Below are 13,353 nucleotides of genomic sequence, written 5' to 3' on the forward strand. Positions count from 1 at the left end.
TTCCAGGATCTTATACAAATCTGGTGTTATTAATTGTATCTGCAGCTGAAATGTGTGGGTGCATTAGAGATTTGTGCATGCACACGCACTAGGTTCACAATTTGTTTTGAGTCTATCCTAAAACAATACTGAAACGCTCATGTGGCTGCACAGAGGCTGCTTCATAAAGCCATTTCAAAGTATTTTAGTATAAAATTCCTGCTTGGTGTCACTTCCCCTCTGCGGAAATTCAGCAAAGAAACAGTTCAATTGAATTTATTTTATATTCTGTACCTTCAAGGTATTACATTTTTTCCCCGTGCTTACATAAATAGACATCCCCATTACACTTTCTATCTTTTCTCCCGACGGGGATTCTCTCTTAGACAGTCGTTTTCTATTAGCTTTTTCTTAATGATTACAGAGTGTAAAGCCCTCTGAGGCAAATTTGTATTTGTGATTTTGGGCTATATAAAATAAACTGAATTGAATTAAATTAATGAGCGGTGAATTTACACTTCTTCTCCTTCATTTGATCCAGTTAAACACGTTACTTTTTCAGACTTAACTTTAAACCCAGATTTCTTCAGTCTTTTTCTCAAATACTCCAGTCTGCTTATGTCATAATTATTTCTTGCATGGATTCTCAATTCTGCCCTTCTATTATTTAAATATAAAAAAGATAATGGTCTGGCACCGCCCCTTGGGCCCCTCTCTTTTTTACCCCAACAGTAATCCCATGTCCTAATCCTGGGTTAGCCATGATTTAGAGCAGGATCTCCTGAAATGAAAACCTATACCCCGAATAATTATTCAGGCCATTCATTTAGAATAGGCAGTGCAACCTACTGATGTGAGGTCCCCGGACTGAGGACGTCATATGTGTACAGATTGTAAAACCCTCTGAGGCAAATTTGGAATTTGTGATTTTGGGCAATACAAAATATATTGAATTAAACCTCAGAATCCATGCAAGGGAAATCTACTGCTTCCCTCCAACAACTGAGGCGTTGGTCATCCTCAGCTAGGTGCACGTCGATATCTGTTATCATTGGAGCTCAAAGATCTTTAAAACCTAAACAGCCCGGAAAGCAATTGCATATAACTGGTCTTCTTACTCTTTTATTAAGTCATTATGCCAAAATTCACAAGCAGGGTATCACTGCCCTCTATCCAATTACTGCTGCCCAGGTCAGTGCTGACCCAGTCTCTGGCTGTGCATTCTAGTTTGTCCATACATGAGGTTCACTGCTGAAGATATCCATGTAACCTCAATTGCAGTGTAATGCTTATGCCATGCCCCATCCTTAGCAGTCCGCCCCAACTCGCTGAATATTCGCGACCATTCAAGTACAGCTCAGTAAGTAAGACTTTCTTTGGGAGATTTTTTTTGCTGTTTTTGACCTTCTCACTTTTGGGGAATTTATCTCGTCACTGCTCAGGGAAAACGCCCCTCGATCACAAATCTCCCCATCAAGTTCAAGCTCCAAAGAATTTCTGTCTAACTCTTTAACTCATCATCTGTCATAATAAACATCAACTATTAATCATTCCCCTGTCTCTCCTGATTGAACTGCGAGTTGAAATAGTAATGGCAGGAAAGAGGAAGATTCTCAATTCTCCCACAGGCTCCATCAGTGATGGATTTAAAAACTTGTGTTGCAGATGAAGCCATTGTTAATGACCTTCAGGAGTAGGAGGGATACTTGCCTGCTGTTAATTCCCTTTATATATTCTAATCAACTTCATAATTCATTACAATATGGCTTGTTTTATAGAACATTAAATGATAAGACATTAAGTCCAGACTCATTGAATACCCATCTGTTCGAATGCAGTATGTCAAGTGTGTTGCTGGATATTCATAATTTCATTCATGCAGCTCGAATGGATGACAGATAGGGAGGGAGTCCTGGTCTGGTTATTGTGGTTGTATTGGTATTATTTTTTCCACCCCATTTACCACAAGGCGGAAGATTTCGGATGTAATATTTCCATCACATCTTTCGTCCATCCTTTTTTGAGTTTGTCTCTCAGAAGTTTCCCAACTTTATGCAAGGGAAATACTAACTTGATGGAGTACTCTTTTAAATCAAATTTAAAAAGACACAACAGCTTATGTATTAAAAAGTTTAGAGCAGAGAATGACAACAGAGAGTCACTCACCGTAGTCTAGTGATGTTTGGCACCAGGGCAACACCGGTGATGACAATCAACAAGATGGAAATGTGGAGAGAGAGAGAGACAGATAGCAGAGGAAGATGAGGAGAAAGGATGGAGAGACAGGAGAACAGGAACAGTCATATTGCACAACATAAACTGATACAGTTCAACAAATACACACATCAGTAACGAACACTGACAGGAGGAAAACCACAGTCCATAGACGTCATGCACTGGTCCTTCAGGGTCGCTACAACAAGCTGTGGCTAACGCAAGAAAGTTAGCTAGCTACTGCTCGATAAAGGGAAACCTAAATCGGAAAAGGGGAAACTGGATTCTTTTGTAAAGGCCTAACTAGAGTCCAAATTAAACAACTAAGTAAAATGGATGTTTTTCATGTGTTCAAAAGTAGTTCACAATATGCACATTAGAATATTTTCCTCATTTTTTTTTCTAAAATTGTTTGCATTGTTGACTTATTTCTATACAGGGCTTATATAGTCAATAAAAAAGTCCATGCATATGAGTTACCAGTTCACCACCACTTGCTTGCTGTCTAGTGTTAATTGAAAATTAAATTGTGAATTTTTTACAAAGAAGTGATGAAATATATTTCATAAATGATACTGAAATTTGGTAATGGATTATTTCAACCAATTCTGTTTTTATATTATGATCCTCTTGGCTCTCAAAAGATAGAGAAGGAGCAACCTTCTCTGCCTCTATGACCAGCCTCCTTTGACACACACTGATATCAATCAAAAGCTACTTCACAATACCCACATGTCTACAGCTCAGTTTACAGACAGGAAGTGTCTGGAATGAATAAAGAAACTGTCCAGCAACACAAATACCATTGCATGCAGAGTATTGTTCCATATATCTCTCCATCCTCAGCTCTCTCTATGATAACCCCTCTTCCCTCTGTAGTCTAAAGCTGTCTTGACTGCTGCCATGTGATTGTCTTTGCTAATGTTAGCGCAGCTCATTACCATGGAAGCTGTGCGGTATGGATGCAAACATTGAGGGTGGAGTAGGTGCGGACAGATGCTCTTACATTGATTTCAGTCACCAGGATGTCAGTGATGCTGCCCAACACTGTGACAAAGTCAAACACGTTCCAGGCATCTTTTAAGTAGTTCTGAGAAACAAGAGTTGAAAATCATTAGCTGTTCTTTATTATTCCGAATATTTAAAGTTCTTTCATAAATGTTACTTACCAAGGGACCAAAAGCAATGATCTTGAGGATACACTCCAGAGAGAAGAGAGTGGTGAAGACTATGTTGAGGTTCTTCAGCATCGCTTCATAGAAGTCTGGAGCTCCATGGAACTGAAAGGCAGGGGCAAAGGATCAAGTTTGGGTGTAATTTGGGGAAATAAGGCCTATTTGCTTTCTTGTCGAGAGTTATTTGATAAGATCAACACCACTCTCTCATATGAAGCTACAGCAAGCAACTTGTTGACTCACAATAGCTAAACTCCTGGCCATCATAATAACCAACCATAACATAAATGGCTTTTTGTACGGATGTTACCTTTGGACCGAGCCTGACTAGCGGTTTGCTCCAGTCTTTTTGCGAAGCTAACATGCTGCTGGCGGTAGCATCAATCTGAACATATATCTAAAAATGTAAAAAATGTCTTTCCTAAGCTCATGAATCCACGACTGACTTCAGATGACAGTCAACAAAACGCTGCATGTATTATTGATATCCTCTTTAAAAGTTCTTACCTTCATCATGAGTACTATAGTATTGAGAGCGATCATGAACATGATGGAGTACTCAAATGGAGCGGAGACCACAAACTTCCACATCCTGTACTGGAAGGACTGCCTGTTCTGGGGCATGTAGCGTGTCAGAGGTCTGGCGTTTATGGCAAAGTCAATACAAGCCCTCTGTAAGAGAGAAACCACATTTCTGCTTCACTGTCTTCGTTATTACTGTTCTCAAACCTCAGTCTCTTGCTATTGATCATTCAAAATGTGCACTGGGTTTTTGATATGCTTGGACAACCGAACATGCATTTTGGTCCGAGGAGCTATTAAGGGTATTATGGATCATTGATAAGTATTACATGGTGATGGATGTCTATTGCTCAATGTGTTATCTCTGCTGTTCAGCATGTGCTGTGTTTTAGTATTTTAAAAGTGTAAGTTTGGTTATATCTCTAAGGATATGAGCTTTTCACTTTCCTGAATCTCCAGCCATGAACAGGTATCCAGTGACAGAACAAATCTTCCCTAAATGTTTCATGCTGATCTGTTCATAACATTTAGGAATTTCCAGCAAACAAAACAGAGAAATGAGGTAAAAGTGCTAATAGAGATGGTAAACATGAGGCTCAGAGATGTTTTTAATGTCTCTGCTTTACCTCATTCTTTTCCAAGCTGCACTCAGACAAGGCCTTGTCTCCCTGCTCCTGGAAGGTGATGATGATGAGAGCGACGAAGATGTTAACAAAAAAGAAAGGGAAGACCACAAAGTAGACCACATAGAAGATGGCCATTTCTATCCGGTAGCCTGGACTGGGACCCGTGTCTTCAAAAGTAGCATCCACAGAGTGCTTCAAGACACTGCAGGGAGAGCAGAACACAACAGTAACATATCCAGCCCGTAATGCTATTCCACCCAAAATGCACACAGCAAAAATTGTGAATGTTAATAGCCGTGATTAATAATTAATATTGGGCTAATATTGAGCCATGAGGTCCCTCCAGACATGCTATGACACATTCACAGCCCCTTCTTCCCCAGCGCCATTCTGATGTCTGCAAGCACGCTCATCACCGGTCAGTCTGCCCCGGTGCATCTGCAGGGTCCCTCCATGGCAGAGGAAACATCGTGGTTAAAAAATATTTTAACACAGCATCCCTCTACATTCCAATAAATGTCCAGTCACTTGCATTCGAATTCACCTCTCATCCTGACTCTATTTGTAGACCATCTTCTAATTGAAGTCTCTCCTGATAAAAAATTAACCTAAGCAGAAGTTCAGTCAGGAAGACTCTGTTTACACTCATTTTCATTCATAATCTCTCATTCGCTCCCTCCCTTTGATTACTTTATCAGCTGATTGTGGACATTCACTTCAAATTAACCAGCCAGATTCTGCACAGTTTCCTTAACTCATCAGCCCTAGGGTCCCCCTATAGGGATACCCTAGGGCTTCTACAGGTGTTCTACAGCTCATATGACCTTGATATGAATACCAGCCCCTAATATCCATGATCTCTAAAGAATCAGCAACTCCTTGCCTTTAAAAAATAAAATAAAAAAAATTATATTTATTTTCTGCATTAATATGATCACAAGTCAAGAGTCTTAAGGGTTTACAGTACTTTAGCCGTTTAAATGTATTAAATCGGACATGTGGTTGATGATCTAGAAGCGTTTGAGTTCTTCGTCATTATTGAAAATTCAGTAAAAAAAAGCTCCGGGCGGATCAGATTAAGCCAATCACATCATTGCTGTCAAACTTTAAACATGTTCTCCTCTCTGCTGCTGCGGGTTGTCCTTGCAGCACCCTCCTCAACCCCAGTCGGCATCACAGTCTTGCTCCTCTTTCATTACAGGATTGCAGAAACTCCCTTCATCAGCACCAGTGTCTAGACTCCAGGGGGATTATCTGACCTCAGCATCAAAGACTTGAATCGCCAAAGACTTTTCACTGTTCATTTCTTATGCATGTGTAATACATTATTTTCATTCTAATGAGGTCTCTGTTCTGATTGAACTATAAGTAGTTGGTACTGCTCCACTTCCCACACCAGCGCCTGTTCTATCCCGCCAGAGAAGTGACATTCCACATCCCTAGCGATGCCTAGGTTCTTGTCCATGCCGGTTTCAGGTGTCAAATCCACCACTGATAGGCATGACAGCCTTAAGCCTAGTTTATGGTTCTCCGTCAGGTCGACGGCGTACCTATGCCGTAGCTACGCCGTCGACGCAGACCCCTACGCCGTAGCCTGACGCGCACCTCCAAAAAATCCTAACTACGCGTCGCGTTGACGCGGACCGTAAGCGCTGTGATTGGTCCGCTCAAAACGTAATTTCCGGCAGTTGCTTTTTCCCAGCCTCGACCGGTTTAGTGGTCGTACAGACCACCTCCGCAAACGTCTTCTCTGTTGCCTGCGCTTCAACATTTGCAATATAAGCATTTGCTCTTCAATATTGATGAGCTCCAACTTTAATGCAGCCGCTCCAACTTGGTCGCCATTGTTTACTGTGACCGGAATTCGGCTATAACCCCTGAAACCACACAGCCACACCCCCCTGGCGGCATGGCAGTTAATTGCAGGCAACGCGTTCCCTCGACGCAGAACTTCGAATGTTAAACGACGGCGTCAGGTCGACGGCGTAGCTACGGCATAGGTACGCCGTCGACCTGACTGAGACACTGACACATGTCTGTAATGTAACTTGAAGAGGGAATGAAGTAAGCTGCACTTACGTTGGCCATCCCTCACCAGTGGAGACCGTGAAGAGGGTCAGGAAGGCCCACAGTACATTGTCATAATGGAACTCATATTTCTTCCACTCTCTTGGCATGGCGGCCACCTCGTCCTGGTCGTAGTCTAGGAACTGCCCTCTGGAAGACATGAAGGCATACATAAAGCTGAGTTGGGTTAGACAGGTACAGGGTTTGGTTTTAAACCACACCAATGTCTTAAAGGTTTCTGAAATAAATCATGAGGAAATGGGGGATTTTCGACCAACTTGCAGTCCTTCTCTAGGCCCTTGGACTCGTCTGTGCAGTAGAAGAATTTTCCCTTGAAGAGCTGAACTGCGATGACAGCAAAGATGAACATGAAGAGGATGTAAACAATGAGGATGTTTAGCACATTCTTTAAAGAATTGACCACACAGTCGAACACCGCCTGAGGACACAGAGAAACACAAACACATTTGATTTAGGGATGAAGTGGAAAAGCATTTTGAATATAGTTTAACAGTATCATCTATTAACTATATTGTTTGCTGGAGTTGTAGTCATGATCTGAATCTGATTTTCTTTGTAATCTGAGTGGGACTAACATGTAGGCCCAGCCTGGCCACTGGGAATACTGTGAACATTCCCAGTGGCTTGATCTGCTGGTGGATCCAGCTCTGTGAGATGCATTTGTATGCAACTATTAAGGCACACAGATAATATTGAATATATTTTGTAAAATCACTTTGCAACAGTTCAAAGTCAAGATGGACTGTAAACTCAAGGTAGATGGAGATGAGAGGAAGGAAATAAAGAGTTGAAAAGTCCTTAAGAGAGAAGTAGTTTAACGCTGTAAACTACTGGTACACTATGTTTAGGTATGTCAGCTCCATGAAGTCACAAAAACCTGGAGCGATATATTATTAAAAGCAAAACAATGTAAACACAAAATTTCTCCAATGTGACTCAATTGATTTAAGAAAATTAAATATCAACATCAGAGCATAAATTAAAAGCAACTGCATATATACAGTAAAGGGTGTAGGCACTGCTTCTGTGAAGTCTTGAAAGGGAGAACTGATCATGAATTTCCAGCAGTGAGCTTGTTAACGTGTTCATCTGATGTGGTTTATGCTAAGCTCATTTATAGTGAACCATAATGACCGAGTTTCTCAGCTTTATTACGGTTAATTAAGGAACTGAGCACCACTGAGATGTAAAAAATGTGTGGTACATTTTTAGGTTTCATAATCGAAAGAAACGGCTGATGATATTCTGGATTCTTCATCCTGTCTGCAAATCCCATGTGCCAAACCATCTTCTTTCTTAGAGCTCCATTAAAAACAGATCAGTGAGCCAGACTGTTGCCCTGGCTGACAGGCTCCTTCATTATCACGCACACTAATGTGGATTAATCTGCCAGTAAAAAAAGTTACCTAAATTGTACATCGTCCTCCTCTTTGCTAAAAAACTAACTGTTCAGCAGTTTTAGGAAATTAATAAGCATTTTAAAAAAATGACTGTATATTTGTGAGTTGTTTTTGAGACATTTTCAGTAAGAACTAATAGGCTTGGGACTGAGTGCCACTTTCAAAAAGTATGAATTGACAGAACGACACTTTTTAAGTGACTAGAGTCTTACTGGTTATTACTATCATAGTCAAGCAGTAATACCAAAGATCATAGGGCAGAAAAATAGCGCTCCTGTGACAACAATTGTTGCTACCTTAATCCAGCACTGCTTCCGTGTCTTAATGAATACAAATAAAGCAAAACACCTTGAGTTTGGGCAGGCGTTTGATGGTTTTGAGAGGCCGGAGCACTCTGAGGACCCTCAGTGACTTGATTGTGCTGATGTCTTTGCCTTTGGTCCCCCTGTGGAAAGCAAACACAGTTGAACCACACAGAATTATGTAGTTCATCAGATCTTGTTTTGCATTACTAATAAACAGCACACACAGATGTTACTCTAACATGATGTTTGTCATTTTGACCCACTTTTAGCTATTTTTGAAATGGTACGAGTTAATGAGGCTGTCTTGATATCAACACATCCATGAGAAATCCATTTTAAGTGCTGTAGCCAGGACTTGGTTAGCAGCCTAGCATAGCTTAGCATAAAGACTGAAAGCAGCAGAATACATTTAGCCTGACTGTTTTTACAACACCTCTAAAGCTAACCGTGCCAAATAATATACTACTTTATATGTTTGTACAAACAGTTTTGGTTAAATATTAATGGCAAATTTCATAAAAGTTTGTTAAACTTGTGCTTTAAATCACTGCAGACTTTTACTATATAAAACCGAGACTGTGATCTTTATTTAACCTTAACCAAGTACAATGGATGCCCAAACATAACAATACAACAGTGTATTAATGCAGTGGTCACTTTACGAGCAGATATTGTATTGCAAGATCAAATATTTTGGTTGAAAACAAATAAACCATGCTGTCAGTGAATTATGGAATGTGCATTTTCCATTTGTAAAATGTATGTTGAATATGGTCTTGGCATATATAAAATGTACATATTTTTTCAGTTTATATTGTTTATGGACATGTACTATGGCCTTTTTTAGATGAAATTCTGTTTTCTGTTTTAATCCTTTTTAGTATAGACTTTAAAAATGATATTTAACATTGAAATAGTTATTATTCCATATCCATACATCTGTGTCTATACACATTGATGTTACATTAGTTGGACAGAAATGTTACATTAGTTATACAGTGATGTCATATTAGTTGTACGGGGATGTTATATTATTTGTACAGTGATTCTCGTTTTACAGCGATGTTATATTAGTTGCACAGTGATGTCATAGTAGTTGTACAGTGATATCATGATGATATATTAATTGTGAAGTGATGTCATGGTGTATAATTGCACAGTGATGTTGTATTAGCCGTACAGTGATGTCATGTTGTTATATTGGTTGTAAGGTGATGTAACATGTTTTGTATAGTGACCATCTGGAAGTCAGCTCAACTTATGATAGAGTCCGGTATGTTGTCGTGCAGCCATGTCTCAGTAACATTACAGATCCCTCACACGACATGCTCTCACTCTATATGAGTGATGTTAGCTCCATATTATTCACCAAAGATCTTACCTTAACCATAATAATAGAAAATATGATGTAATAAAGTCAGAAACTATGTGAAACATTTTCCACAAACATGAAACTCGACTAACAGACAGTAGTACAGCATTGAACACAGCATCAATCATTTAATTTACCATTTTAAAATGAAAATCTCTACAGTGAGAATTGGTCTTGTTGACGCAATAATTGCAAGGATGAAGCTGGAATGCACAAGACAGATGCTTTGAAGGTAAGAATATGGTGACCTGTTGGTTGATTTTGTTTTTATTGCAAGGTTTCCTCTGTTCTATGATTTCAACATTCACAGGACGTGCACCGAGCAACCTCACTGGTAGAATATGCATTTCTTTATGTGGCACTTGTCCAAAGTGAGGTACAAATGAGGTATAATCCAAGTCACAGTACATCCAGGAGAATGGTAAATGGACTTGGACCTGAATTCCTTTCTCCGTTTGTGTGAATGAGAATGCATGGGTTTGGATTGAGATGTTCCTACTTCACAGTAACAGTAGGACGAGTCATTAATGATTTGCAGATTGTAGTGAATGAGGGAGTTCAGATGGGTTGCTGCCTTTCTAGTGGCCACGCTGAAGCGAGCATTAGTGAGTTACATTGTTATCAATCTATCACTTAAATTGACTTCAAGCAAAGAGAACAACCATATAATGTTATTCTGATAGCTTTAAACAAATACTCCTAAACACCAGATATATCTTGAGGAAGCAAGTGAGAACATGAGATTAAACCTGTTGCGGGAGCTAAAATGTGTAAATAGTTTTTCAGTGGGGTGTGAAGTTTCAAATGATAATGAGAACATTTGGCTCAGATGTGGCCGAGGCCATGACTGTTCATTATCGTCTTACAACGACAACAGAGAACTGGGCCTGGAAAACAAATCCCTCTTCCAACTGTCTCAATAGTGCTCTATTTTTGACCTACATTACACTGGTGTCTCTTTCTCTCGGAGAGTATGGGTTGCATTACTCAGCAAGCTAGCTGCATTATACAATAATGTAATTAAAAGATGGCTTTTGTCTTAAAGCAATAATTTACCCCTCAAATGAACATTTGTGTATAATTTACAATAGAGAGAAAGAAACCTGTTTTTTTTGCAGTGGAGGAAGTGTTATAAATAGTAAGACTTGTCCTCCATTTCCATCAATTGATCAAGAATTTACTCTGTTCTGGAATTCTCCATTCAATTTGTACAGACATATGTGTTTTCATAAACTGCTTTGAGTAATCCATTCTCCTCTCAATAACTTGATAGCTCCATGTCCTTCATGCTGAGAAACCCAGTGAGGACTGGAAGGATGTACTGCCCTCCTATACCTCTTAATGCTGTGCAGGTATAGGAGGGCAATTCAGTGTAAGTTTGCAGTTGTGATGGATAATAGAGCACACAAGACACTGAAAGTTTCATTCCAAAATGCAAAATAAGGAATGTGTTTAATACTATCACATTATATACAATTTAAAACCAACCTTTTGGTTACTATTGGTTATTACTCAAATGTATTACTACTTTTACAATAATGACCTGAGTAGTTAAATAACTCTTACTAGAACTAAGTTTGATTTCCAGCCAAAAGGGTAATACAGCATTTTGGCTAGACCAGCAGTGGCTTTAGAAAGAGGATGCAGGTTTTAGTTGAAAGCTGTCAGAGAAAGATTGCTGTTGTATTACAAAGGCATTGGATTCACTCAACTATGGGTTTACTTGTTTGCTACATGAGGCTGATCAAAGCATAAGCAGAGGGTTGGCTTTGGGAAAAGGGATGAGGGTGAGGTATGAGAATAGGGAGGCATAGCGAGGTTCCCCACCTGGTCACACCTTGTTGCGATCTACTTGGGGGGAAACAGTGGTAAAACAAGGTATAGCACATGTATGGATGCTTCACACACACACAAACAAAATAAAGCATATGTTTGCATCAAATGCACACCATAGTTACTGCTGTCTAACAAATATACGATTTGATGTGCTTTGGTTTGTAGCAGACAACTGGATAGGTACATCCCAGGAAAGAATAGACTCCACAATGAATTTAACTAAATTCAGCAGGTGTTATTTTTGGAAGTAGCCTATGACTGAAGTAACACAAACCAAAACAGTTTGGGATTATGACAATGGCAATTGCTCAGCTCTTGTTCTGTTATACACACACATGTGCAATGTATCAGTCTCAACCAAAGCATCAAATTAAATGAGCAAATGTCAACAAAATAGGCCTCTTGGGAGATATAATGAAACAAATATAAATCTCATCCAAACCTCGAAAACCAGGTTATCACTGGCATCTAAAACCAAAATTAAGAAGCAGTATTGCAGTTTGTTGCATCAAATGTGTAATGCACCAAAAAGCGTCAGACTGAGCTCAACACCGGCGAGATGACAGATTCGGCTGTGATGGAATGCTGTGATTAGTTGTCTTGCCACAGGAAATGGATTGCAGGCAGAACGAACTCCGAAGACATGCATGAGTGAGTGACAGATGTATATCAAACAGGACTTTCTATCTGTCAAAACAGCCTTTCGCAAATATTTTGTTTGCTTTTGACTTGATTTGATTTAACCTGCTGAAGCGTCAGATATGTGGGACATAATATATGAGAACGAGATATAATTAAAGCTATGGAGATCCAACGTGTTCAATATAAAATTTAAATAATCAGACATTATGAAATAAATATTCACAGCTTTTCACAACAAAGTCACTTTTAACCCTTTAAGCCCACACCCTAACCCTAACCCTAATAACCCTAACCCCTAATCCTATTTATTGTTTGAGTTGTGTTTAGAGGTTGTACATCGTGATTACATATTATTGTAGCCCTGATTTTTATGTTTAATTTGATACCAAACATGTTTGTTTTTTTTTCGGGGGGAGGGATTTATACCATGATTTTATATCTTGATTTTCCTGATATAAAAGGGTCCCCCGATTAAGACAGAGGACTCAGTTCTGTGATTGGCTGTTGCTTCGGCCTGAATGGGCCAACAGCCAATCCTCCTAACTCTGCCCTTTTTGTCATGACGAATAAACAAAGATTTTGTAATAAAAAGTGGCATTACGATATGAAATGGTCGTGGGGGAAACCTGTAACGTGAGCTGTGGGTGTCCCCTCCCGCTCAAGAGGCTTTGCCTTTGCCAGACAGCCATTGTAAATAACAAGTGTTCTTAATGACTTGCCTGGTAAAATAAAGGCTGAAATAGAGTGTTTGCTAAGCTACACCTCTCCTTAATTACTGTTGCTACTGCTGTAAATTCTTGCTTGGCAAATATGCAGTTTACAGGGATGACGGCTGCAGGATTAACACTCAATTCTTTCCAGTCAACTGTTCAGATTTTCTCAGCCTGTACCCAGCTAGCTAATCAAGCTAATGGTGCTCCACGAGTTAAAGCTACATGTCCCAGGCAATTGATGATGATTATCCTTGAGACAATATACACTGTACACACGTGTCTGTATATGTGACAGGGCACTTATTTTGCAAAGTAGTGCTATCTCTGCTAACGTTGGCTAGGGTTGCTGGAGTGTAAACTTTCAGAGAGAGCTCCTAACTTTACCATAGCAGAATCCAGGACCAGCTTCCACACACTGAGAATATATTTCACACTGGATGGGCCTGGACTAGATAGTAAGCTAGTTAGCATTATTTCACAA

General features: G+C 39.6%; 1 protein-coding gene across 1 annotated transcript in view; it reads right to left on the reverse strand.

Annotated features, from left to right (window-relative positions):
• The window catches only part of cacna1ba (calcium channel, voltage-dependent, N type, alpha 1B subunit, a), a gene marked incomplete at both ends in the record, with an annotated part of 120,532 nt that overhangs the window by 23,127 nt on the left and 84,052 nt on the right, over positions 1-13,353 (reverse strand). The window contains 8 exons of the mRNA XM_079221877.1: positions 3,200-3,283; positions 3,363-3,473; positions 3,876-4,040; positions 4,517-4,718; positions 6,596-6,733; positions 6,862-7,022; positions 8,353-8,449; positions 11,509-11,529. Coding sequence (XP_079078003.1) covers positions 3,200-3,283; positions 3,363-3,473; positions 3,876-4,040; positions 4,517-4,718; positions 6,596-6,733; positions 6,862-7,022; positions 8,353-8,449; positions 11,509-11,529 — 979 coding nt within the window. The remainder of the gene's footprint in view (positions 1-3,199; positions 3,284-3,362; positions 3,474-3,875; positions 4,041-4,516; positions 4,719-6,595; positions 6,734-6,861; positions 7,023-8,352; positions 8,450-11,508; positions 11,530-13,353) is intronic.

Source organism: Taurulus bubalis, assembly GCF_910589615.1.
Source record: "Taurulus bubalis genome assembly, chromosome: 8".
NCBI classification, from domain to species: Eukaryota; Metazoa; Chordata; class Actinopteri; order Perciformes; family Cottidae; genus Taurulus; species Taurulus bubalis.